Raw genomic sequence first — 27,973 nt, forward strand, 5'->3', positions numbered from 1 at the left:
ATACTTGATTCTCTTATCAAATTAAAATTTTGTAGAGAATCATAAACCATCATTTTTTTAAAAAAAAAAAAAAACAAAACATGTATATATAAGGACAATCCTTTAAACAAATCAAATTTTGTTAAAGGATTTATAAACTCATGGATACCTACATTACTTAATCAATACACTTAAAATTCCTTCTAACAAACTAAAATCTTGCTAGAGAAATATAAATCGTAAAATAAATCCATTTTAACCTTTGAATAGACTTTATTCCTATAACAAATTTAAACTTTGTTAAAGAATGTAAATCAAGGAAAATTTTATATAATAGAAATAGGATTTAATCCTTTTAATAAACCAATTTTATCAAATGATTATTAAAGAAAACTTATATAAAATACTCAATCCTCCTAATAAGTCATAGGATATCATATTAAAAAAAAAAGAAAATTATGTAATCCCATACTAAAATTTCTTATAAATAAAATTTATAATTAACAACCCAACTTAACTTACCCTTTGATTAGAAGATTGGATTGAACAAAAATGTTTTTTCGTTTTTTTTTTTTTGAGTGCCGAAAACCAAGAGCAACAAGGGAGAATTTTCTGAATTTTATTTTTTTCACTTAGAAGATTAAGAATGTGAGGAATTCCAATTGAAGCTTAAGGATTAATAGGCAAATTAAGGGATGGCTTAAAGTGTCATAATTCACACTTATGAGAGGAGTTACAAAACTCCTCCCCTTACTCCTACACAACCGGCTACCCTATTCCCCTTCCCCTATTTATTTTTTTTTATTTGTTAACTAATTAATTAAACAATTATTATACTATTGTTAAAATAAAAAGGAATTGTCACGCGATAACCTCGTACGCGATAAAATTCGTTACCGTTAAAATTTAACTCACTTTATTTCTTGTAATTAACTATGTAAAATAATATAATTTAATATTACTTATTTATTTTATTTTATTATACTTAATTTTATTATATTTTATTTATTTTTAAACCCGATAAATTATGGGGTGTTACAATGGGTATGTAAGTTTAGACCCGAACTCTAATGTTGTGGTTGGCGCGCTTGTTGGAGGACCCGATTTTAAGGATAATTTCGATGATGATAGGAGAAATTACATGCAAACCGAGGCTTGTACTTATAATACATCACCTCTTGTTGGAGTTTTTGCAAAGTTGAATCAATTAGAGGGCCTTCTAGAAAGCTCTTTACAAGAGTCTTCCTCATTTGCTTCCTTCAAGTAAGGGTAACAAACTAGTGTTGAGTCAAGAATTTCATGCTTGTGTTTATAAATGTAAAGAAATATAGAGGTGTGTAGGTAAAATGCACATAAATAGTGTTCAAGTCTTGAAAGAAATGGGAAAGTGTTGTACCTCCGATTTTCAATTTTGTTCATAAAATTACGATTGTTTTTTTGTATATGAAGATATAGAGAAATTGTATAATCAACTATTGTATTCATTTCATAATTTATTACGATTTGTATCCATGATGTTGAACTATGTTGTTCGAAGGTTCTACCTAATAATCAAAAAAGTTTTGCTGAGAATATGTAGGCTAGGTTGGGTCTAATCTAATGATTGTTGACCCAATCTAAACTATTAAAGACAATTGCTTGAACCGAGTTAACCTAAGTTGTTAAGTCGATATTTCTCAATCTTAACCTGCTTACTTGAACAGGCATAGTTGCTTGTATTTTCATTTTCCTCACTAATGTGAAGGTTCTCTCCATTTTACCACTGTTTTGAATAGATCAATTTGGCAGCCAATTTCATGGCCGAGAAGGATCTCTCCATTTTCGAGCATGTTGTTTTCTCTTTGGAACCTTGCAATTGGGGCCAAATCTGTTGTGGGAAACGATTGCAACCGAATATATACATGCACCTTATACACAAGGTGTTTGCAGATAGGATCTTGTATATCCCAGAATCTTTACAAAACTATGAATCAAGCATTTTGCATTGATGTTTCTATTATGTATAGTAGCCAAATTACTGAAAGATGACTAATAATATAACATAAATTTTTCTTACAATTACAGCAATCTACAAGGAAACGGTCTGGCACTAAGTAGCCAGCACCAATGATCATCGAAGGAACCATTCTTGAGACACAGAAGCATATTCCTGCACCAACCAATACCAGTAAATGAATTATCCTTCCTACAAAGGAATTACAAATATGATAACACGTCAAAGAATTAAATGAAGTATATGGTGCCAATGAAAATTGCACCAAAATCAAGGGTTGGTGATCAACAGTTGCAACATGAATGCCAAACCAATTGGTCTAATCGTAACAAACTTCAAAGCAAGGAATTTGGGAGCTTCCAAGTTTATTACTTCAGCACAATAGGAATGCCGTAACCAAAATAATGGGTATTATGCACGCTCTATCAACGTTTTGCTTTCTTTTCATTCAAAAGTAGCAAGAAGAAATGTCATTATTAGTGTATGGATGGGTGAATTTGGTTTATTGAAGAAAACCACCATTAATCCTAAATTAATTGTTACAGATCAGTTGACTGTACTAATAAGTTAGCCTGTCTTATCAAACACAAAACATGATAACTTACTTCCTCAAACCTGTTTAATATTTCACTCGTAACGTAACCTCTGCTGTAGACACTAACATTTACTTCTAACAAACATTATCTCAGTAATTTCAACACAGTAGTATTCAGAAGTACTTAGCAGTCAAATGATGAAGATAAGACGAGTGTAACTGTTTTGATGATTCAAGCATGTACGACAACCAAATGATAACTTGGATTATGGGTGTAAAAATGATAGATATAGGACTTGTCAGAGCATAAGGACAAATGAACAAAGAGGACAGACCAAAAATTGCCAGATTTAGTTGGTTCCAACAGTAACCTTAGCTTTGGGGCTAGGACTTGGCTATTGACAAGTATTAATTTGTACACACATCAATGACCACTTCATATATTTTGTCTACAAATTTGACTAATTAAAAAATAGAACCGAGGTACAAGTTTTGATTTATAAACCACCCTAAGTACTTGGGTCCATGGACGAGAGAATTAATATGGTAGGGTTTAGGGAAAATGGAAGGACATAAGAGTTGGTCAAAAAACAGGATATTCCCACCTTTTTTGTACGTACACATCCCCAACATTTTTACAAGATGGTCTGAACTACTTAAAAATGATATCTGTAAATATAGTTTTTGATGATATTCCATACCATACTTTATCTTAAGGACAACATCAATACTCGATAAAAGAAAAACTAATGTGACAATATCAAAATTTCGACAAACCTCAAAACTTTCCCCAAGTGTCCAATATATCGTGACTAAACAAAAGAATCTTGAACAAGATAGGCATTCACATCAGCGCCCTCAGAAACTCTCATCAACAGCAATCTCTTAAGCTATTGTACACAACAAGAGATACAACATAGCTCCTTGAAGTAACCATCAACTATTAAATATAACTGAAAAACTGTTTTGATACCCTGCCTTCTTCAAATTTCTTCACATGCAAGATAAAAATGCAAAAACGGAGGAAATTGATTTGTAGTGCTCACTCATCACAAAACTAAAGAGTTAAAACAGTAGACTGAAACTCTCTTTGTTTTACCAAATACCAATTGTTGAGATTATCTTTGTTTAAATCTCACATATAAAGACCCAGATTTTTTCAATTAATAATTAAGCAAACAAGAATTTTACAAGAATGTGTATGTAAAGCACTTAAGAAGATATCATTCATATAATATCCTACAGACATCAAGCATATTGCATTTGCTTTGGTAAACGAGTGAAAATCTCATTTCGTTATCCTTTGTTCAATAAATCAAGCTCTTAAATTTATATTCCATGCAGAGAACAAGATTAGAAAGCTCCAAAGAGAACACAACTATAGTTAATCAGTCGATGTAAGAGGGCAAGTGTTGCACACCTGGGACTACATTGGTGATGCAATGCATGTTTAATCTCTTAGACCCAGTTCCACCTCAAGCTCATCATCCTCTTCAAACAACTTTAGAAGACGCGCATATTGTTCTTCTCGTTTCTTTTTTTGCCATATCTTGAAAAGGAAGATAGAAAAAAGTACTACAACTACAACAGCAAGGCATACAATAGCAACCTTGGTCCCAAAACCACTACTCGTTTTCGACGAACCATTCCCACTGTCATCTTTGGAACTTGGCATATCATCAGATAAGCCTGAGAGAGAAGAAAGAGAGATTTGAAAACGTAAATAGAAGAATGTTGCTTGACTACCCACTAAACACACTTGAAGACAGTCAGGCAAATTATAAAGAGCCAACCTAACACAATTACACATCCTGTTAGATATTCTAAGGAAAGAAGAGAAGGATCCAACAAAGATCATGCATATCACAGATTGTTTGGTCCACTTTAACATAATTCGCTAGAAAATTTGCTTTTTTGAATTCGCAATTCGATAAAAGTGCTTCAACAATAGCCAAAAATCGATCATAATTCGTTTTTTTCGATTCGCAAGAGGAATAATGAATCATGTGACACTGGTTTGATCATTGGTGCCTTAGAGGTATCAAATACCCAGTTTAACATTTTCACTATTGGGGATGTTTCGTGTTTGGCAATTGGTTGTTAGTCGTTGGTTGTTTATTAGAGAAAAAGTAGCAAAAAAGCAACTTAGAGTATCTTTTTGGTTTTCGCTTAAAATCTAGTTGCTTAAAAGCTATTAACCAATATTTTTGAGCTGTGTGACCAACTAAAAAAGGGAGGGAAAGGATTTGAAGGGGAAGGGTTTGGATATTGAAGGGAAAACATGGACAAATTTTATTAAAAATACAATCTCTCCTAAAGTGGAACGATTTGGAGGAAAAACACTCATTTTCTTTAGTTTTCTCTTCTTCCCTTCTAAACTAGCAAGGTGTGCTTTCCCTCCTTACCTCTCCCCTTCCATTTCCCATCCTTTCTTTTCTTTCCTAATTTTCTATCCAAACATAAAGTAATAGTCTGTTTAATTAACCACAAAATGGTAGTTAGATGATTAAGCAAAGCCCCGTGTGCTCTAGCTTGGCATAAATTGAATGACGTCCCCATTATCTCAGGTGAATATCAACACTAGTTTACGAAAAGAACTTCAGCAATACTAAAATGCAAGGGAAGTCTCAAGCCCTAAACCTCTAAACTTGTATCTTAGTTGAGACAAAATGCCTCCTTCAACCTCCTCTCCTGATTTGAGAAATAATAACACAAATGCAAATATGATTACTTCAACTCCAGCGGAGTAACCCTCATATTCTTATTCTCTAAAGAAAATTTTTCTTCATAAATTGATAATATATATTAGCTATCAAATGTTAGCCACAAAGGGTCTATAAAAAACAACCTCTTTGTTTAAATGTGTGATGTAAATGCATTTAAGTAGGATTTGATGGATGATATTAAGTTAGTCTTAAGGTTTAACGGGTAAAAGTTTGCTATACAAGGAAATGTTGCAACTAATTCAGGTCGACCCAGAAAAATACGTAGCAATTAATTTGGCATGAAGGGAGTATTTCAAATCATCAGTTGAGAGGCCCTAGCTTTCATGGTTCATCTTTACAGCTTACAAGCTACAAGGCTAAGTTACAAGCAACGAGCACTCACAAGGATAGCTAATTATAAATGAACGAGTCGGGAACTTGTTTATGTTTTAATCGTGTCAGACCAAACAGAAATGGTGAATACAAGACTAGAAACAAATCAGGGATGTCTTTTTCTATCTCCTTCCTACTCGAGCAAGTGGTTGACCCCACTTGGTATAACATCAAATCATCAGCAGATACGGCTCCTAAGCCAAAACGCTTTTTCAAACACTTTGATGGTAGGAGCACCCTAACTAAAACCATTAGCCTTAGGAATCATACAATTAATAAACTGTGATAAAAGCGAGTAGCCAGGAAAAATATAATCAAATTACTGAATTGGCACTATAAAAGAATTCAGACTCTAGTGAAGCAGATGGTTAAAAATATTTCCGAAGGCGAAAGACCAGAATATGCAAACTCCAAAAGATAAACCAACAGGAAATAGGCTGATTAGTGATGTCCGGCGGCTAGTGTATGAACTGAAAATATTGAAGAGATATCAAAAAATATATCAAACATCCCATGAACACAAGCAAAAGGATTTACAATTCTACACTCACTACAGCTCCACCTGAAGCAGAGAGTTTACTGGACAGAATGGCTTTCAAGAGGGGAGAACGTGAACAATAGAACATACTTCAATATGTACTATAGTAATAGATAAGGTCGGATTATTAAGACGAAATCTATCAAACTTCCAATATAATAAAAAACAAAATCTTATTAACAGCAGCACATTCCAACTGACAAAAAGAAAGCTAACTTGAGCATAAAACAGGGAAAAAAAACTCCAAAATGTTGTTCAAATAAAAAAAATAACCTCCGATTCTGATTATACAAGAAAGATTCTCAAATTATAGACGACTTATACACAAGAATACGCAAGAAAATTATCTACTCATGCCAAATCAAGATAATAATAATAAGGACATGTTATCAGATACTAAACGAAATTAGATACAAGCAAATTACAATAAAAATCAGCAAAATTAGGTCACAAACATCAAAGCAATTGAATTGAAAAGGAATTTAACGTAATACTTATATATATAAATGAGTAATCAAACTGAAGAACATATACAAAGATCTACAGCACAAACCTGTAATAGAGTGAAGAGATAAAGAATAGAAGAACACGAGAAGGCGAAGCGATAGCGGAGTAGAAAACTCAGGCATGGCTGATTGGCTATGGCTTCCTTCCTTGTTTCTAAACATAGAAATTAAAATCCCTCTAACACTCTCTAATCAAGAGCAAGTCAATATAGTCGACAACGGTATTACTATGCGGTTATTTTCCTGTATGCGTCACCGTTTCTTTTGACTTTGTTCCCCAAATGTTTTACAGAATTAGCATTTTTGTAAATTGGAATTATAGATACGGTATCAACCAGATTGAAGTCAAAACACAGAATTTCGATTAAATTAGTGGTTAAAATTTTAGGTTAAATGATTGAAAATCTTTATTTTTTACATGAACTTGTAAATTTTAATACTTTGTGCTTGTAATTAGCAAAAAATAAATACTGAGCCTATAATTTGCAAAAGGGCTAAACTTTATGAAATTTGTAAAAGTGCTAAACTTCTCACTTAGGTTTGTAACTATAATCTTATTTATGAAATTTGAATTTAACATTAAAAATATGAAAAAATTACCAGAGACAAAATAATTTTTTGCTTATTTTCCTACAATAATACCAACTTTTGATTAACCATGAATAATACCAACTTATGGGGTATTTCCCTAGAATATACCTAACATGTTAAAAATCAAACTATAGGTGACTATATGATAAAAAAATTTAGTAATTAATTAATAAACTAAAGTTGGTATTATTCTAGAAAAAAACCCCCAAAGTTGGTATTATTGATGATTAATCAAAAGTTCGTATTATTGTAGAGAAATTAACAAAAAGTTGTATTATTTACAGTAATTTTTCCTAACAATATTAAAATTTCAAAATTTTGAAAATATTGCTTTTTAAATGAGTGTAACATCAAGTATCCGTTTCACGTGTTTTGATGCGAGGTCTCACAACCCGGTCAACTAGTCGAGGGTGTAGGGGGTGACGTACTCCCGACTATGTTTGTGGGAACAAAAGTAGCCTGGTGAGGTTCGTAGGCAAGGCCCTCGAAACTTTTAATTAATAATATTAGCGAATTTAAAATTTATTGAAATATAAACTAATTTGATGTCATTGTAAAACAATAATTTATTAGATATTTATTAATATTATCTTGAATTTATCGAAATTTAAATTTAAAAATAATAAAACATTTTGTTTAACTTGACTACGGATCGGATTTGGACTGTACGTCAATTATTTGTGTCAATCGTCATCATGAATTGTGATCATAATAGATTGTGATCATAAAAATTATGATCAAAAAATAATTTGACATTACATATCCTTATGAATGAGATAAGAGATGACCTGCAAGTGAATAAAGGATACAAAATAATTAATAAGCGAGACAAATATCAACACAAATTTTTAAATAAGACGTATTATAGTGAGTCATTTCTACTGGGTTAATCTAAGTATATTTAGTGTTTTAAAATGATCATTTATTCTTTTAAACAAATCAATTAAAAAATTGACTAACTATATGAGCTCGGCTCAGGTTCTATACAAGACAATATTCTTACATGAGACGGTCTAATAGTGTGATTATTTTATTAGGTTGATTCATGTACAGACTTAAAGTAATCACCTACACTTTTAAAATGATCAATCAAAAAAAGAGTAATTTATTGTAATTATTCCCTCTATTTTTATTTGTTTTTCTCATTCACTTTTTTGTGAATTCCATTGTAAACTTAAAAAGCAAAAAATTTTAATTCAGAATTTTTTTAAATTAAAAAAAATTTGATATTTGCTAAGTATATATTAAAACGAATCTATAAATATCTCATATGAATATAATTTTTTCATATAAATTGTTGAGAAATAATAATTAAATTTTAGGAAAAATTGTTGTGAATAATCCAACCTATTTTCAACTACCTGCCAATAATCTCACCCTTTGAAAACTTTTTAATAATTCAATCTTTACTTTCAGTTTGTTGCCAATGGACCCTTTAGGAAATGACATGCTATATTAGGTTACATCTCATATTCTCCTTCTTTATAATAATCCAACTTATTTACCGTTACCTATCAATAATCCCATCTTTTGATTTTTTTCTAATAATCTAACATTTGTTTTCATTTTGTTGCCAATGGACCATTCAAGAAGCTAAATACTCAATTTCTCTTTGCCACTAGTTTATAATAATTCAACATATCTCATTCATACATGTTAAGTCTCTTTTGATTTTTTAACACATTTTCTCTTCGATTATTATCAAAAATCTACAATTTTTAAAATACTCAATTTCTCTTTACCACCGATTACAAGGGGTATTTTACTTTGAAGGGAAGTGAAAAAGTTACGACTATTATTAATTTTTTATAATTATATTGATTATAAAATTTTAACATTTAAATTTCAACTTGATAAAGATATTTATAACAAGTTGGTGGTTATCCGACTCAATGTATTTTGTGGCGCATGATCCAACCAGTTAAGACGGGTGGGTAACCGACCCGAATTATATTAATCTTTAAAATAATTGACCCATCATTTAGGATATGGGTCAGCAGTTCGGATTTTTGAAAACCCCTAGTTGATAGGATATGTATGTATAGACAATTACTATTTATGCAATGATTAACGTTATAAGTTTAGGAAATAATAGTAATTTCCTTTAGTTTCTTGAAGGTTCAATTGGCAACAAACAAAAAGTAAAAGTTGAATTATTGAACACAATTTTAAAGATGAGATTGTTGAGAGATAATGGAAAATATATTGAATTATTATTAAGAAAGAAGAAAATGAGAGGTAACCTAATATAACAGGTCATTTCTTTAAAGGTCCATTGGCAACAAACCAAAAGTAAAGGTTGGATTATTAAAAAATTTCAAAATGTGGGATTATTGGGAAGTAATTGAAAATGTGGGATTATTCACAACAATTTATCCTAAATTTTAATAGGTAAATTTTATTTAAAAAGAAGGGAAATTATTAATGGTACCCCTGAATTTGGCATCAATGGTACCCTAAGTTTTTTATTATTCATGGTACCCTTCTATTATTGAGCGTTTTACAACTTTAACCTTTTTAAACTTTTTCCGTCCAAAATCATTCAAAACCGTTAACTTTCTTTTATGTTTTGAATTGAAAAATAAAAGAAAAAGAAAAAAAAAATAACGATTTTGGACTCTTTTTACAGAAAAAATTTAAAAGTTATAGTTATAAAACGCTCAATAATACAAGGGTATAAAAAAAATTTAGGGGTACCATTAATTGCCAAAACTTAAAGGTAATATTGATAATTTCCTTTAAAAAAAAAAAAACAAATGAAAACGAACAACCCACTCAGCACCGCGGTGGTGTCATCAGGGTCGAGTGAGTCTGTAAGTGCAAATTGTCTACCAAACTACCACCATAACTTCACCTAATCTGAGCAGTTAGGGCGAAAATGGCGACGATCACCACAGCTCCACGAAGTAGACGACTACCCACTTTTCACATTTGCCGTAAACTTTTCAGCACGACTCAAGCTCTCAACAATGGCGAAAACCAAGAAGAAAATGGAGCTGAAATTGAATCGGCAATGGTGAATGATCTAACCTCTATACTCCGTGAAAAACCCCAAAATTCATGGAAAAACGCAATTGACAAATTCTCCTTGAATGGAAACCTCAAACTTCAACCTCGCCATGTCGAAAAATTATTACTCCAAAATTTAGATAACCCTAGATTAGCTCTTCGTTTTTTCAACTTCTTGGGTCTTCATTACAATTTTTCTCATTCAATTGCATCGTTTTGTATACTTGTTCATGCCCTAGTAAATTCAAATTTATTCTGGCCTGCGTCTTCTCTTTTGCAAACCCTAATTAATCAGCACCATCGTCATTACCTTGATCCAACTCAGATTTTTTATGAGTTTTCTCGGGTGTTTAAAGATTTTGGGTTCTCTTCGTTTATGGGTTTTGATTTGTTGATCCAGAATTACGTGAATAGCAAAAGGGTATTAGATGGAGTTGTTATTCTTAAGCTTATGGTGGGGAATGGATTTGTTCCTGAGGTTAGAACTCTTAGTGCTTTATTTCATGCATTAGTTGGAATTCGACGATTTCGTGTAGCTATTGAATTGTTTGATAAGATCTTCAATGATTTTGATTGCATTCGTCCTGATGTTTATGTATATACTGCTATTATTCGTAGTTTGTGTGAATGTAGAGAGTTAGATAGTGCAATTGAGACCGTTCGTCATATGGAAGTGAGTGGGTGTGAGTTAAGTGTTGTACCATATAATGTGCTGATTCGTGGGTTGTGCAAGAAAAATAGGGTTTGTGAAGGAATTGAAATTAAGTGTTCACTTGGTCAAAAGGGTTTGAGTGCTGATGTAGTTACATATTGCACGTTATTGCTTGGATTATGTCATGGTGGAGAGTTTTTGAGGGCGGTGGACATGACAAGAGAAATGGTGGAATTGGGTTTTGTTCCTAGTGAGGGTGTGGTTTCTGTTATTATTGAAGGGCTTAGGAAGAAAGGGAAGATAGATGATGCTTTTAATTTGGTTAATGAATTGGCCGGGCTTGCAGTCGTGCCAAATGTGATTGTATATACTGCTTTAATCAATTCTCTTTGGAGAGATGGTAAACTTGAACAGGCAGAGTCACTGTTTCAGAGTATGGAACAGAGAGGTTTGGCCCCAAATGAAGTTACTTTTTTGGCTATGATTGATTCATTCTGTAAGCAAGGAAGGCTTGATGACGCGCTTAGTTTACTTACTAAAATGTCAGATTCGAAAGTAAAAGTTACAGACTATGCTTACAATTCATTGATTCACGGGCATTGTAAGTTTGGGAAGTTGAACATTGCTGAGTTTCTTTATAAAGAAATGATGAGCAAGAAACTGGCACCAACTGTGGTTACTTATACATCCTTGATTAATGGATATTGCAGAGGAGGAGAGCTTGATAGGGCATTTGGGTTCTTTCATGAGATGATAGGGAAGGGCATTGCACCCAATACATATACATATACTGCACTAATCTGTGGTCTTTGCCGTGCAAGGAGGATCGATGACGCTATTGATTTATTCAAGGAAATGGTTGGGAAAGGTGTCATTCCTAATGAGGTGACTTTTAATGTTATGATTGATGGCTATTGTAAGGAAGGTGATATCACAAGTGGTTTTCAATTACTGGACGAAATGTTAAAAAGCGGCCTTGTTCCAGACACGTACACCTATAGGTCCTTGATATCTGGCCTGTGTTCCGCTGGCAGAGTGTATGAAGCCAAAAACCTAGTGGACAATCTTCATAAGGAAAACTTTGAAATGAATGAGATGTGTTTCAGTGCCCTTTTGCATGGGTACTGCAAAAAGGGAAGAGTACAAGATGCATTGTGTGTTTATGGTGAGATGTTAGAGAGGCAAATCAAAATGGATCTTGTCTGTTATTCAATACTTATTGATGTTACACTGAAACAGAATGATAGAGAAAGATTATTGCTGATCTTAAAGGAGATGAATCACAAGGGATTGAAACCTGATAATGTGATCTATACAAGTATGATTGATGCCTACACTAGAGCTGGAAATCTTAAGAAGGCATCCCAACTTTGGGATATAATGGTTAGTGAAGGATGTGAACCCAATGTTGCCACCTATTCTGCATTTATCAATGGCTTATGTAAACTGGGATTTGTAAATAAAGCATATATAATGTACAACAAAATGCTCACAAATGACACCAATCCTAATCAGATTACTTATAGCAGCTTTCTTAGCTATTACACCAGCATAGGGAATATGGATAGTGCTTTACAGCTTCATAAATTGATGCTTAAGGGGGGTTTAGCCAACACAGTGACATTCAACATATTGATACATGGGTTTTGTAAACTTGGTAGGATTGAGGCGGCGTTAGAGCTTATAGGAGAGATGATAGAAAGTGGTATTAAACCCGATTGCGTAAGCTATTCCACTATAATGTACGAGTACTGTAAAGCTGGTAATATGCAAGAAGCTTTTAGGATATGGGACTCTATGCTAAGTGAGAGCTTAGTTCCTGATGCAGTGGCTTATAATTTCTTGATATCTGGCTGCCGTTTGTCTGGAGATGTCGAGAAGGCTGCTTTGTTGAGGGATGACATGATAAGAAAAGGCATAGAAAATATTACAATTCCATAACATTTTTTGTATTTGGTGGTCAATGGACTCTAAGAGGCATGCACATGTTCTGCTGTTAGACGTCTTGGCCGCTACTTGGTGAGTACATTATTTCTAACTACAATTACTTCTTAATCTGAGTCGGGATTTTTGCTGAATCAATTTCTTAAGTTTTATTTCTTGGTTGTTTGTGTGGCTGCAAATGTGATCCATTTATACAAATTCCTTTTCTCTTTAGGTTCAGAGGCACGCCCTAAAGCGAGTGCCTTGGTTGGCGATGGGTTGGGCCCCTAGATAAGGCAAGGTGTTTCTTCAAGGCAAACGCCTCACATCGCTCTATTGTGCGTAAGGTGAGCATTTTAGAGTACCTTTTGGTCTTGGTCTCAAAAGAAGCCCATTTAATGCCAGCACTTATTCGTTACCTGGTATATTTACTCATCTCTTTTCATTTCTCTTCTAATTTATTTTGGGGTTATCGGGGGGTTTTGACCTTTTGTGTGGGTTTTGGGATGACTCATACCCAAAGGTTAGGACTTAGCACCTTTGGGGGCACCTAGAGCCTAGGTCTAGGGATCCTTGGCGCTTAAGACGCTTCACGCCTTTTAAAACTCAACCTAATTGTAGCCTTTAGTTGTGTAGTAAACGTTCTCTTTTAATTAATTAATTCGGTTTGGAACCACTACACATCTAGAGCAATTGGCTCATAATAATTGTCTGAGCTGTTCATCATTTAAAAGGCATGGAGACCCAGCAATATGATATTGTTCGTCCCTAATTCTGATCTGGCTTAGTCCACATCTATAACCTCTGAATTCCAGGAAAGCTTTAAGCATTAGGCTCGTGGGGCATCAATCAACTGATTGCAGTGTGGATGAGGGTAAATGAAATATGTTTGTTAAAATTAATCAATTGTTATACATAACTCATAGAATTTGAAACGAAGGCACAAGAACTTGTCTTGTAGTTGCAAATATTGAACAAAGTGAGTAAACCATATACATAGGTTTGACCATGTTCAAACACAACAACAACAATGCCGAGCCTTAATTCCTAAAGATTGGGGTCGGTACATGAACCAATATATCAGTTCCAATGGTCGTTCATATGGATTCTTCTTTTCCATATATTCCGATTTTCTATTATCTGAATTTCCAAGTCTAGGTGATTTGTATCCTTTTACACTCCTTCCCTCCAAGTCATTCTCGGTCTAAATATACCAGTCGATGACCTTTTGCTAAACATACTTTGACTACCCAACCCTTCGAATTGGAACAATGTGTTGTACTGAACTAGTTGCATTGTATATTTATACTCCTATTCTTAATAGAAAGTTTCATGATATTATATTTTATACTCCTTTTTTATTGTTTGTAATTCTTCTATTGTTGGCAAGTAGTAATCTGTTTTTGTACTACTAATGCAGTATTCTTTCTCCTTTTTGTTTGTTCTTTTCAAAGAACAGTGAATGATTCCAGGGAGGATATATCAGAGTGAAAGCAACTACATTTAGATACTCTGGATATTGAATGTTTCAAGGCTTTTTATAAATGAAGGTATATTTAAGGCCTTCTATATATTATATAGCTTGTTTAAGAACTCTATAGACTTATTTGTAATAATAAACCCTATTTGATTAAGTTGTTATGTTTTATTTTGATTTTCAGTTTAAGTTGGAAATAGGGAGTAGCTCTCGCTTAGCCTCAAAAAAATGGAAATTCTCAACTGGCTTGGAAAACATAGCAAATCGCAACGAGTATTGTCGGAACGCCACTTCGTAGCAAAAAGGAGAGTTTTCCTACTGTGACAAGACCTCTCATATTTACGCTACTTGATAGCAAAAGAAGAGTTTTTCTACTAAGACAAGACATGATTTTCATATATCTACTTTTATATGCTAAAGTGTTGATGCCAAAGATGGATGGCTAATCTAAGTTAATCTATTGTTATCCTAGGCTAGTTTATCACAAAGATGGATGTGTTGGATATTTAATTAAGAAAACAATTTTCATGCTAAGGGACACCCTTTTTTATAGGCAAAAGCTTTTTGAAACTCAACCTAATCAAAGAAAAAAGATTTTCGAATTTCTACGTGGATATGAGAAAGTGTTACTAAATAACGGTGATTTGTGAACTTAACAAATCACTCTTATGTGGTAGGATTTGATAAGGTGAGAATTATGTGATTTTATTTTACCTTTTTCAATTTTGTTTTTTTATTATCATTATTATTTTTTTTTGTGATTTATAAATTACGGTTATAGATTAAGAATTATTGATGGGATAATATTGTTTTCTTTCTAAGCATTGTTATGGCTTAATGTGCTAGGCTTTGAAACCGCAAAACGTACGCATAAACTTGCTTTTCAAGCATGATCAATGAATAAATGTGAGAATTGGGTTTTTAGTTAGTTTGAGCAAATACAAATAAGGTTTTGGTTTGATTCTCACTTTATCTCTTCTATTCTCTCAATCTATCCTAGAATCCAAAAAGGGTTATTATTGTTTTCTTTCTCTTTCTTACTTCATTTAGTCATCGTAGATGAAGTAATACAATCACTCGCAAATATGGGTCGAGATCCTAGAGCCACAACCTAACAATGGCCAACGTTGGACTAGGAATCTTGTTTTGATGCAACCAAGATTCTGTATCAAAACTCTTCACGCACTAGATATATACAAACTTCTTGAACTATGCGACGATTAAATGAAAACATACCAATAGGTCATGAACCCTGAAAAACTGATTACAACACGAACACCAACGAGATCAATAAAAAAATGACCAATGACTTGACGGAACCAGCATCGAAGTCCTCGAAAGCCACATGTATCGTCCAACTTTACAACCCATGAAAGACTTTTCCGCTCCTCGTTCTGAACAACCCCGCTTTGTTGGTTTCATCATAAATAAGAGTAAGGTTGCACACATCTGATCCTTTTTAAACCCATTAAACCATTGTAGGTGGAAACCACTTAATGGTACTGGGATAGTGAAATGTTTTGAACCAGCTGATTCCCCCGCATTGCAACAATGACTAAATGACTGCACTAGAAGAGATCTAACGAAAATTCCCATGTGTAACAGTATCTATTTTGACAAGTGAGGACGAAACCTGCTGTTCCTTAACCCGCGACAAAAGAATTGATACTTGTTCAGTTGCCAAATCTAAGCGTTCCTTTGACTTAGACGACTCTGAAACTAGCATGGATACCATGCTCTGTAATCGCTGAACTTTTTCTCCGTGGTCATTAAGAGTGCATTGGAGCTTAGTAGCGGATGAGTTGACTCGGCACCATCTCAGAGGAAGATATCTTTCTGGGATTTGAAAGCAGTTTCCGGTAGAGAGAACTCTGAGAGCATGCCGGCATAGGATACCTGAAAACTCAAACTGATGACAGCTACAACTGATGATACCTTCTCTCGGGTTCCAGTGCACTTTCCGACCACCTTGGAGTTTAGTGTGGTGTCGGACAAGAAAACCGTCTTCCATCTCGAACGAAGCATAGTGAGCAGCCAAAACAAGTTGGTCCTGTAACTTGGAGAATGCAAAGGGTGTGAGAATTGAGGCAGCATGGGATTCCATTGGTGCACCGGTTTTTAGGCAAATGTTTTGAAGATTCTGTTGCATTGTTCGCTGCTTGCCAGCGTGATCTTTAAAATCGACAGCAACAGCAACCTGTTAAGGCAAAGCCGAAGATCCTTAAAACTTGTTTGAAAGAAGCAATCATTAATAGAACTCAAAGAAAAATGGACTACAAGGGCTACAATATGTTGGGATGGTGATAAATTTGTTATTGGCCCCCTCATTAGAGGAGAGTTGACTGCACTTAAATCCGATGAGGTTCCAAATGGTTTTAGGAGTATCCCATCAAGTATATATGCTAGTCAACCTTTTACTAATTCTTCGACGTGGGATCACATGTGGGTTATTTTCCAACAAGGATGGTGTCCACACTTTATAAGTTATTAGAGCCTCCCATTGCCATATGGTTTTGGGATGATATCTCCTTGGCTTAGGAAGTGTGTGCACCTCGTGTTCCCCAATTATATGCTGTCATTGACAATAAGTCCAGCCTAATTTAACACAATAGACATATCAAACCAACAATTTTTTGTCGAAGGTAAGGCTGGAGCTCCCCTACAGGCAAGGGGAAAGGCGAAATACGCTTCCTATATGTGGAAAGAATTGAACACTGTTAAAGGATGAAAGGAAAAGCATTCAACCACAAGTAAAATGCCTAGCTTTTACACCATTTACACTTCATAGCACACCTTGAAGACATGAAACAATATCAAGAAAAACAGAAAGATACAGGACCTAATCACTTGGCAAGTCTTGATTTTCAGAAATAATTTTCGCACTCTAGATATATTATAAAAGATTGGGAGCACATTTTTTTATGCAAGATTTTCTGAGCAATATAATAAACAGATCAAGATTATTCTGATTGAAATCCCTAGAAATTTTGGTAAACCAATTCACCAACAAAATTTTCACAGATCAAGATAATTCAGTCTAAACCAAGCAATAAAAATAAACAGAGTAAACCGAACAATAAAAATAAACTTACTTGTTCCACAAAATGGGCAAGCCGAGTTTGAGCACTAAGAAACCGTTGAATAAAAGCATTTATCGACTTAGATTGCCCACTGGTTGTCAATCCAGCCATGAAATGGCACCTTAAGTAAGACAATGCCCAAAATGACCTTAAGGCAAACAAATTGATGATATGCCTATTAGTGTGTAAACCAAAAGAATTAACCATATCCCTCCAACCCAACTCGAACTCGTCAATGGACTCCAAGTTATACAGTCGATAGAACTCTGCCTTCCACTCATTGTATCGTTCCCCCAGAACAGCATTAAACCAGGATGGAAACTTGGCTATGATTAGCCATATGCACAATGCATGTTTAGAAGTTGGCATCTCCACAGCCACTGCCTCTTTCAGACACATATTCTGATCAGTTAGTATCGTCTGAGGTGCATGTCCATTCATAAAACCTAAAAATGCCTACAATAAAAGAATCAAGTTATGACACAAAAACATTCAATGATCTATGACAAAATGTTTTTAGAATGACACACTAAGATCAGAATGCAAAAAGGTGAAACATTATAACAGGTATTGCAAAGCAAACAATAAGCTGATTGTAAACTAATAGATGCTGAACCTATTGAAGGCTATTTAACTCAAACATGTCGTCATGATGTATGCTTATAATTGATTAAGAGAAAGCTTTCGGGAACTTCTGTAAACCTTTATCTTACTCTAAACTCATAAACAGTTGTACTACCTTAGCTGTTTCAACTATGCCTTAATACAAGGTGATCAATGGCGAAACTTGGGTGAAAATTTGAGGAGGCAAAAAGGTTAACCGCTAAAGTTGGATTCAGAGGGGAGCAAAGATTTAAACCAGTCCAACATAATTCGCTAGCTAATTCACTTTTTGAATTTGCGATACACTCAATCTGGCTCAATATAGCCCAAAATGGACCACAAGTCGCTTTTTTCGATTTGCTAATCATGAGGAGATTGGCTAATCATGTGACATTGATTTAAACTCTGGACCTCTTAGATAGAGAACATTTAAATTCAACACTAAGCCAACCATTATATGATTTTTAAAGGTGTCATTATACATCACATACTCCATATGAAGGTCTTTTCTAGAAATTCAGTACACTTGACGAATCTTTGGCCAAAAGTTTGAGGGGGCCAAGGTTACTATACATACAAAAATATTGAGGGGGGATTTGAACTTCCAACCTCTAGAGCAAGAAATATACTCTTAACCGCTAGGCCACATCTTCCTGTAGTAATATTGACAATATATTTGGTTTTATATAATGACCCAAAAAATTTCAAGGGTCAGGCTTTGCTAGGCCTAAACTAAGATCCACCAATGATCCCACTCTACTCAAAATGGTTGTACGACTATAGCTTTTACAACTAAGCCTTTTTGTGTGTAAGCTGTTGTATATAAGCTTTAACACAAAGTGATCACTGGCAAAATTTGGATGATAACTAAAGTGAGCAAAAGTTTAGGCTCTAACTTGAGTTCAAAATGAGGGAGTGAAGGTTTAAATTCTTGACCTCTTAGTTATAGAAATATTAACTTTACGACTAAGCCAAATATTATATCTTGATTTTTAATGTTGTCACTACATATATAATTATATATTATATTAGGAAAAGAAGTTTTTGTACTAACGCCCCATTAGTTATATGCACTCGGTATCGAGTATATATCAAGAGCTTAAAAAGTTTAGCTACTGATCCTGAATATAGCTTTCAACATTTTTGAGTGAACTCTTTATCCTGCCTGAAACTAAATGAAGAAATCCAGATATTATGCAAAACATATCTTTGCACTAGGGAAGCCTATTCTGAAAAAAAAAAGTATTTCTCTTAGACATCAAGAGATCTTAATGTGAAAATTTTTAAGCCTACGGAACCAAGCAGCTGTGTCAAAATTAATTTAGGGAAAATATATCCTCGACTTCAACCCCATTGGATCATCATGGATGTTGAACAAAACCAAAGGCAGGCAAGAGTATGTCGCGGAAGGTGGAAGAAGAAGTGCCGTGGATAAATATGGACGGTTGCACATTTTAAACAAGTAGGAGTATAAATCATCAAAAGATTCATTTCCAAAAGTGGGCTGGAGAAAAGTTAGTTATGGCTGCGGTGTATAATAAACAGAGTAACAAACTAGTAGCTTTTGTTATCCACAAACACCATCAGTGACAAGTATATATATGACAGAAATAGCAATTAGCATATCAAACTATGATGATAATACACAGAAAATATAACACAATGTATGGTAAATGACAGATATGTAGGTTATAGTACCTTCAAAGCCCATGATAACGACCGCAAATTTTCCTCACGCATAAGAACACAGCCAAAGAAACAAGGCATACCATAATTATTTATCCCAACCCAAATTCCATGAGGCATATCAAACGCAGTCAAACGATGGGTGGTATCAAATACCACAGCATCACCAAACATCTCGTATGCTTCAACTGATGAAGTATAAGACCAAGCAATATTCTCCAAATTGTTATTTGAATCCACAGTATACTCAAATCTAAAGTTGTGATCCTTTTCCTTAATATTTCTGCACATTCTCAAAAGGTCTATACTGTCCTCTACAGAATCCACTTTCCTAAATGACTGAATCAAGTTCCTTACATCCTTCTCCGTAAACGGAAGATACCCAGGTTCTACACATTTCTCTAGCTCCAACAGCCTCATCATTTGCTGCACTGAAATCCCAGTCTTGGCAAACATAAAAATCCGGCTCTTATCACTATCAGATAATGTTCTATATGCAGGCAAGAATCGAACTTGATTAGGTTCCAAAAGTTCATGGTTATGATGATTAACAAAACCCGTAACACGCCACTCCGAAAGCCCTAATTCAGTTGTCTTACTTATTCTCAAATATGCTTGACACCCACAACGAGATGATTTTCGATTTCGTTGGGGTTTATTTTCACTAGCCACTTTAACAGGAGTATTCCCTGCACGATGACAAACAAAATACCTTCTAGTTAACCCTTTCCCAACCCCATCTTTCCCTTCAGTTCTATGACGCCGAATCGAAAACCCACATCTCTTAGCATATTCACTATAAAATTCATAAGCAGCATCATGTGAAGTAAATCTCTGACCAATATAAGGAACAGAATCATTTGTATGTTCTAAAGAAAGTCTATTTTCATTAGGTGAATCATCAGCACTACTAGAATCATCCAAAGATAAAGATCTATGATCAGAATGTTCATCAAATACCACCATAGAATGCCTATTTTCTTGATTAGACATCATATTTTTCTCACAACCCAGTTCAAGCAATGAAATTACCGACATAATTCAATAATTTAAAACCAAAAAATCGAACTCAATCAAAAATTTGAAGCACAGAATCAATAAAGAGACGGATAATTTCAATTCTTATACACTCACAAGCTTTGTTGAGCATAATCCAACAGTAGTATTAGTAGGCAATATGAATTTGTCTGCTCGTCGTGAAATTGGTCTGCCATTTTATCGCTGGAGAGATATAATTGAAAGAGATTTTATTGCTCCTGCAATTTGTAATTCATGGCTTGTAATTTGGAAGTTTTTTCTTAATTTTTTCTTGAATTATGAAGTTTTTGAGTGAGATAATTGGGGGGTTAATGGAGGATTTGTCTCTTAGATTCCATACTTAGCTACTCTCTAAGTCTGAGTGTCTCTAAGTCCGAGTGTCTCACCTTCTAAACAAGGTTACAGCAGCGATTTTTGACCAATAGACTATTGGGTGGTGTTAGATAAACAGGCTAACAGTTGGATGAGGTGGTCGATTTGACCAATCGATTATCAGCTATAATCAGTAAAAATCAGTTTTAATCGGTATAACTTAGCTATTATTTATAATTAAAAATCAGTTTCAAACAGTAAAAATAAGTTTTAATCAGTAAAAATTAATTTCAATCAGATTGATTAGAAAAAATAGTTTTGATATGTAAAAATCAGGTGCACTAAACAAAATCTAATTTTACCAATTAATTTTAAATATGCTAGTGAAAGTAACTTATAAATAGATTGATTCATAGTAAATTATTTCAACCAGCTCATTCATCAAATATAGCATAGTTTGACAACTTTACCATCTGTTTATATACTTAAACTAGTATAAACATATTTGTGAACAACCTAAAAATAAGCCTTTACAAATTATAGTCGCAATTTATTTTTGCAAATTATAGTCACAATTTATTTTTGCAAATTACAATCATCAAAATTAATGGACAAATCACCTAATTCCAATCATTTAATTCAAAATTCTGACCTGTTTAAAAGTAGTTTGCTAGATAGAGTAAATTCATATAATATCTGGGAAATTTAAAAACATTAATTATAGAAACTTGCCAAAGTTATTTTTTTGGACACTAAGAAAATTTCATATTAAGAATTTTGCTGCATTAATTTAAAATTTTGGGTTTATTGGGGCATTACTTTTGAGGGAATCAAATTCTAAAACATAGGTATAGCCTTGAAGTAAGCAGTGGCATGAAACCAAATACATATACCGGGCATCCCAGGAATCATCCAATTGTTTAGCATATTCATGACAAAATTTAAAAATTATTGAGCAAAAAAATAAATAAAAAATCTCAACAGTTTGCACATGATGAAATTCAAAACTTAAATTCTGCAACACTGAAATGCAGAAGCATGAACTGGGAGTTCAATTCAAATACAATTCATTACAAATTTCTTATTATTGCAGATTTAAAATTTGGCCTATATCAGTGATGATTTTCATTCTCGTCTTCACCCTTGGCCTTCCTTGCAGCTGCTCTTATCTGGCGCTGTTCTTCCTTGTAAACCTTGTTCCGTCTTTGAAACTGCAAATCAATAGTAATCATTTTTCATGACGGAAAGGTCTATCAATACCGTAACATACGTAGCAAGATAAGTACATTAAAAAATGCTCCTAAACATGTACTTCCTATGTTCTTTTTGAATTGCAAAATTTTTACATAAGCAATTTTCAACGCCAGAGTATTTTTTGGAATTATAGAATAAGCTGAGGGAAGGTAAGAGCTAGGTGAGATATGATCTTGCCTGTGAAAAATAATACTTGCTCCAATTGAGACGGACCCAATTCAACGCACAACTTAAACATATCTAAAACCAAAAAATAACTAGTTGATGCTATTTTGAAAAATGTACAAGGACATCAAACAATCTGTTTTTTTTTAACATATCCAAAATATTGGAGGTTAACCTAAATACGAAAATAAACAGTCCAAACCAAACATGTCCATCTAAGACAATCCCATTATTCTCACATAATTAGATGACTTTAATCCCAACTTAATGGAGTGTCTACCTATATTAGTCCTTAATCTTCTTTACATTTTTGAATAGGTTAAAATGCCACATGTCATTTACTAATTGGCTTGCATTTTCCCTCTCCAGTACTTCCTAATCTCCAGGGATCCCTTCTTTTGTTTGAAGTTTAAACCTCAAAAAAAATTATCCATAAAAGTCAAAATACCTATTCAGCAAAAAAAAAAAAAAAAAACTTATTCAGCATATTGTGTGTGATACGAGACTAATTTAGGTAGATACCATAAACGTAATGGTCAAACTTGTTATATAATTAGTGCAAAGTCAAATTGTTTATACGAAGTTGTAAGAAACTCCGGAAGTAAAATTTTACAACAAGAAAATCAACAGAAAATGTACAGAAAAATTGACTACAAACATCACATCATTTCTTTACCTTCTTATAAGAGTTTCAATTTAGGATTATTCTCTGAGTAGTCCCAAATTTAGGTAGTGGTTTCCAAGTTAGTCCTTGGTGACCTTTATACCCTGATGATTAAGCAATTTTTCTTACTCCATTAATATTCAGTAACTCCCTTAAGTTCTGCTTATCCCTCACCTTATTCTCCCTACAATCTTGCCAATTACCATAGTTCCTTGTCCTCTAATACTCCCTTGTTGACCTAGATATCAAAGTCATTCACTCATTTAAAATTCTCCTCGGAAGTACAGCCATCTTTGGATTTTGCAGTTCCACTGGCTTAATTAGAGTGAGAGAATGTGAAGAATGTTTTCAATTTTATCACTCATATATCTTCGAATTTTCTTCAAAGAAGAAGCATCCAATGTTGGAAGACATACGACAAACTCAATAAAAAAGAGCACAAAATCTGATGGTGAATCTCAATTTCTATGCTTATAGCAAGGCTTATTTGATTTTGATGGGAATCAACAAAACAACACTCTTATCTTCTAAACTAGCATCTAAGAACTACTTTGTTTTGTCAGATACTTTTGACCAATTTATGTGAGAACTTTGACAACCAAAATACCAAATGTTGCAAGTAAAAAATTGAAGGGACTAACATTGTATCCCAATCAAAAAACCATCAAAGTACCAAAATTAACAGCAGCATAAGTTCAAGTGATTTGCATGCGTGACTAAGCATAAAATAGTTCACAAGTGACAAATAGCTCTCTATCATACCTATATATTTGTAAATCTCTAAAATCTATATACACAGTCACATGAGACAAACTCAAGATTCAATGAGCACTTTATCCAGTAATATTAACTTCTTTCTACTCTTCATTTGTGGTAGCTATTTACTATCAACTTGCTTATCACTCCCTTGACATTCACTTCATACATCTTTGTATTGGAATGTAGGAGGGAGTTCGAAAATGTGCTCTTGCTAAACACGATTAGCTTTATTGCTCTACACTCTAGCTAAACATCTCTGCCCATTCAGACTCAAAATAACTAGCTCACCTATTACTCTAATTTGGAGAGCAAGAAATGAATGCAAGAAGGCTAAGAGTATGCCATAGGAAGATAACTTCTTTCTCTACCCATGTCTACTTCATTCCCAGACATGGTACATAGCATTCACTGTATTTTAGAAATCTAAATACATTGACTTGTTGGTGGACAATGATAAAATGAGAGCTTTTACATACATAACCAAAAACATAAGTATTTAGAGATCAAACCTGTAAAGGGCCATTTGGTTCACCATGTAGTAACACGTATGGGTTTGGACTTTGGATACTAAACTCATGGGTTTGGAATGAATGATGTGTAGAAAAGCGTACTTGATTCTACTTGTTTGGTTAATTTCTATTTTATGTGCACTCTCTTCCCTACCGCTCTATCAAACTCTCCAATCTCCAGAACTGAGACCACCAACTCTCTTCTTCAAATGGTTTTTATCTCCCTCTACTATGTGCTTTTTGTCACTTTTTGTACAATATTAAGGAAGCAACACATAAATTGAGGCATATATCAAAGGAAAATAACTTGGTCATTTGCTAGAACAATTCATGATTTGTGAATTCAACACAAACAAAACTTTACCATCGCAATTAATAAATCTTGACCAATCTATAAAAGTTCCAAAATAAGATGATTTTTTCCCACCATTTCCATGCTTACAATTCAAAAGAGTAGCCACAGTTGCAACCACTAAACAAAGGGAAGTAGAGAAACTGTTGTCGAAGCAAAAAGAGAAAGGTATTGGCCATTGTAAGGGAAAGATGGTGACAGAGAGTAGTGATTGTAGATGGGTTTTCTAACGTCCGACTAAAGGCAGAAATGTTGTTCTTGAATAAAAAAAAATAAACCTAAGGTTTAATTATATGGGTGCAAGAACCAACAAAAGCCACCTACCCCCAAGGTTATGTGAAGCCCATGCCCTTGGGGGTTTTGAAAGTGGATTTGTAAATTTTCATAGTCAAATATAAGGTATGGGTTTAGCCACTCAAGTGATTCCAAATCCACACCTGATATTTAAAAAAGGTGAGCCAACTACCTCCTAATGCCCACCAAACTTCCCAATACTTATAAACCCAAATGAATTTTTAGTAACTAACAGATCCAAAACATGAATAAAAACCAGCTCCGGTGAAGAGCAGAGCTAAAACATGATTACATATAGAGTTTAAAAATAGTCATCATAATATAATCCCAATTTTATGCTACAAGATATACAACTGATTTCAATGGACTATTTTAGTAAAGAACGCAAAGTCTCTCGATCTAGTGTAGACTTAAAATGTCAAGGCCTTTATTCTGTCCCAATGTCCAGCTGATAAAAAAGTATCCTCTCCATCATATTTTCTAAATCTTCACTGTTGCATAGTGGCATCTGCTCCCACATCGCAGGCTAAATTGGCTGCATTTTCTCAACTCTACTTAAGGAACACTAATGAATAATTATATCATGTTATTGTACGATTGCATCAATCACAACCATCTATGATTCTACCAAGGATCAAATAAGTCATGTCAAAAATAAGCAGGTTGAAAAATCTTGGCGCAAACCAACCAATCTATTTAAACATGTCAACATCCTGTTGATAATGATTAAATGATCAATTGTGTTAACCCATTTCACCCCTTGAAGCTATAATTTCTAGAAAACTTCAATGATAAATCATTTTCAGTCAAATTTCAAATAAACATAGCATAACGTCATATTTAACTAAGCACCGACCTTTTATTATATTAATATATTAATATTTCATGAATGAAGTGAGATCTGGTATCTTTTACCTTCATATAATATTAGAACTTTATAAAATTCCATACTTAAGTTAAATAGGTAACTGCAAGTTGTGTCAAAAACCAGAATGCTTATCTCACCAACATTCATTAATCGGTTAAATTTAAACATGTTAAAAACGCTTCAACTCTAACCCATTTATTTAGTTTGAGGTTTAGTATCCAACTTCACTTACTTGATTCCGCCTCAAATCTCTCAGGCTCTCAGCTTAACAAGTACTAATCCATAAAGCAATGAATCCATGATACCAGCCCATTAGTCTCCTCTATATCATTTCATTTTACTCAAAAAGATTGTCCAAGTCTCCAAACACCTTCTTATTGAATGATATTCCAACTCATCTCCCCTCACTACAATTTGATCAATAATCCAACAAAATTTTGCAAAACCAAAAATACCTTGAAATATCAATTGCATTAAGACATTCCTAATTCAAAAGAAAAAAATAGGAAGGCCGTTTAACCACCAATCACCTCTAGATGAAGCAAAAAAACTCCTCTTTTGAAATTCATTCACGCTACCCAATCCAATCAAAAAATCACATAAACAATGCGAAAAAAGTTTGGGGAAAATTAATGAACCACCTATTATTCTTCATTCTCTAGATAGAAACCAAACAAAACTAATTCCAAATCAGCAAGCAGTTCATAAATCTTTTTCAACCTCCTTCATACCAATCGCAACTAAAAAATCCACACATCATCTATCCACAACAAAACCATTTGAACTACAATATACCTGGTAGTTTAAACTACTCATTAAAAATAATTAGGATAAACTGAACAATACAGGAAACTATTTCACCGCTAAATCAGCAATAAGCGAAACAAAAAATTAGGGTTTCATATAGTAACATGACATAACAGCAGAAATGTGTGATGAATGGTGACAAAAATGAGAGTGATGCAGTGAAATCGAAAAGATCTGATCTGAAAAGATAAATGATAACAAAGAGATAGGGAAGAAAACAAACCTCTTTAGAGTGATGAAGACACTCGAGATAGTCTTCGCGAAGGAGAGAACAATCCTTAGGTTCACGACAACGAGACATACATTCACTGAAATCAATCCAGAAATCGTAACATCTACCCTTGTTGCCCGAAATCCCCCATCCTGACGCCATTGTTGCTCTCTTCAGATTCTCTCTCTCTCTGGTCGACTTTTCAGAAATGGACGAGTTTACAAGGGATCACCGGATCAGCCCACCCAATTCCTAAATCAAGTATCCTTACAAATATTGTTTTCATACAAAATTCAAACAGCTATTCTCTTGGATACACTTTTATTCGTGAGACCTATCTCAAATCCTTCTATTCGAGAAACGTATATCAAGTCCAGCTGTAACAAATATGATTTTAAGCTATTTAATTATCGTTTTAACTAAAGATTATTATACTGTATTTAATATACTGTATTTATTTATAAAGATATAAAATTAAATAACTAAGGTTTATCCTCAGTTTATCTTTTCTCTTTTGTCTCGGTTTATCTTTTCTCTTTTTCTTGCTTAACTTGCCCACTTCTTCGTTTCTCATCTTCTTCCAACTTTCAATCTCCTTCTCATAACTCAGTCTCATTCTTCAATCTTCACAGTTTGAGTCTCAGTTTTCAGTAGTTACTCCTCAATCATAATTGCATTATTTATTTTCGCCATTTGAAACAAATTGCCTCTAAATTGAACAATATCGACATTATATATTGCTTTTGAGTTTTGAAAATTAGTAGAATATTAATTTTAAAATTTAAAATTTTGCCTAAATCAGTAAATATGTATCAGTCCAAATTTTCTGCCCAGAATTTTATAATAAAAACTATAATTAAATCTGTTAAAATAATCAAAAAATAAAATTGAGTACCCGGTATTTTAACCCGTCTTATTCGGGTACCCGCATTAAATGGGTCGGGCATGGGCCGTTATAAAGGTACCCTGTTAGCCGGGTACCAGGTAATGAACACCTCTAATCCGGAGGGCCTAGCTAGCCCGATGGAGAAAGTTCGTTTCATTTATAGATTTATGATTTAAAAAATTTG

The 27,973-nt window shown here is 33.7% G+C and overlaps 4 protein-coding genes across 9 annotated transcripts; 1 reads left to right on the plus strand and 3 right to left on the minus strand.

Moving 5' to 3' along the window:
* Positions 1 to 1,492: 1,492 nt before the first annotated feature.
* LOC130821181 (uncharacterized) lies at positions 1,493 to 6,924 on the minus strand. Its single transcript, XM_057686859.1, has 3 exons — positions 6,697 to 6,924; positions 3,928 to 4,196; positions 1,493 to 2,128 (listed from the first exon to the last, which is right to left on the minus strand). The coding sequence occupies exons 1-2, from the start codon at positions 6,809 to 6,811 to the stop codon at positions 3,958 to 3,960; spliced, it is 354 nt and encodes a 117-aa protein (XP_057542842.1). The 5' UTR covers positions 6,812 to 6,924; the 3' UTR covers positions 1,493 to 2,128; positions 3,928 to 3,957.
* Positions 6,925 to 9,996: 3,072 nt separating this feature from the next.
* Positions 9,997 to 14,915, plus strand: LOC130821182 (putative pentatricopeptide repeat-containing protein At5g59900). 6 transcript variants are annotated; one of them, XM_057686863.1, is made up of 4 exons: positions 9,997 to 12,920; positions 13,060 to 13,246; positions 14,245 to 14,374; positions 14,486 to 14,915. In XM_057686863.1, exon 1 carries the CDS (start codon positions 10,119 to 10,121, stop codon positions 12,840 to 12,842), a length of 2,724 nt encoding a protein of 907 aa, XP_057542846.1. In that variant the 5' UTR covers positions 9,997 to 10,118; the 3' UTR covers positions 12,843 to 12,920; positions 13,060 to 13,246; positions 14,245 to 14,374; positions 14,486 to 14,915. The 6 variants fall into 6 exon arrangements, with proteins under 6 accessions (XP_057542846.1, XP_057542845.1, XP_057542843.1 ...); XM_057686862.1 differs by having other exon boundaries at positions 14,279 to 14,374; XM_057686860.1 differs by having other exon boundaries at positions 14,284 to 14,374.
* A 51-nt stretch (positions 14,916 to 14,966) lies between these two features.
* LOC130821183 (protein FAR1-RELATED SEQUENCE 11) lies at positions 14,967 to 21,106 on the minus strand. Its single transcript, XM_057686866.1, has 3 exons — positions 19,683 to 21,106; positions 17,394 to 17,837; positions 14,967 to 16,498 (listed from the first exon to the last, which is right to left on the minus strand). The coding sequence occupies exons 1-3, from the start codon at positions 20,706 to 20,708 to the stop codon at positions 15,881 to 15,883; spliced, it is 2,088 nt and encodes a 695-aa protein (XP_057542849.1). The 5' UTR covers positions 20,709 to 21,106; the 3' UTR covers positions 14,967 to 15,880.
* A 749-nt stretch (positions 21,107 to 21,855) lies between these two features.
* LOC130821184 (NADH dehydrogenase [ubiquinone] iron-sulfur protein 5-B) lies at positions 21,856 to 27,289 on the minus strand. Its single transcript, XM_057686867.1, has 2 exons — positions 26,916 to 27,289; positions 21,856 to 22,231 (listed from the first exon to the last, which is right to left on the minus strand). Exons 1-2 carry the CDS (start codon positions 27,063 to 27,065, stop codon positions 22,133 to 22,135), a joined length of 249 nt encoding a protein of 82 aa, XP_057542850.1. The 5' UTR covers positions 27,066 to 27,289; the 3' UTR covers positions 21,856 to 22,132.
* Positions 27,290 to 27,973: the final 684 nt, after the last annotated feature.

This window comes from Amaranthus tricolor, chromosome 8, assembly GCF_026212465.1.
Source record: "Amaranthus tricolor cultivar Red isolate AtriRed21 chromosome 8, ASM2621246v1, whole genome shotgun sequence".
NCBI classification, from domain to species: Eukaryota; Viridiplantae; Streptophyta; class Magnoliopsida; order Caryophyllales; family Amaranthaceae; genus Amaranthus; species Amaranthus tricolor.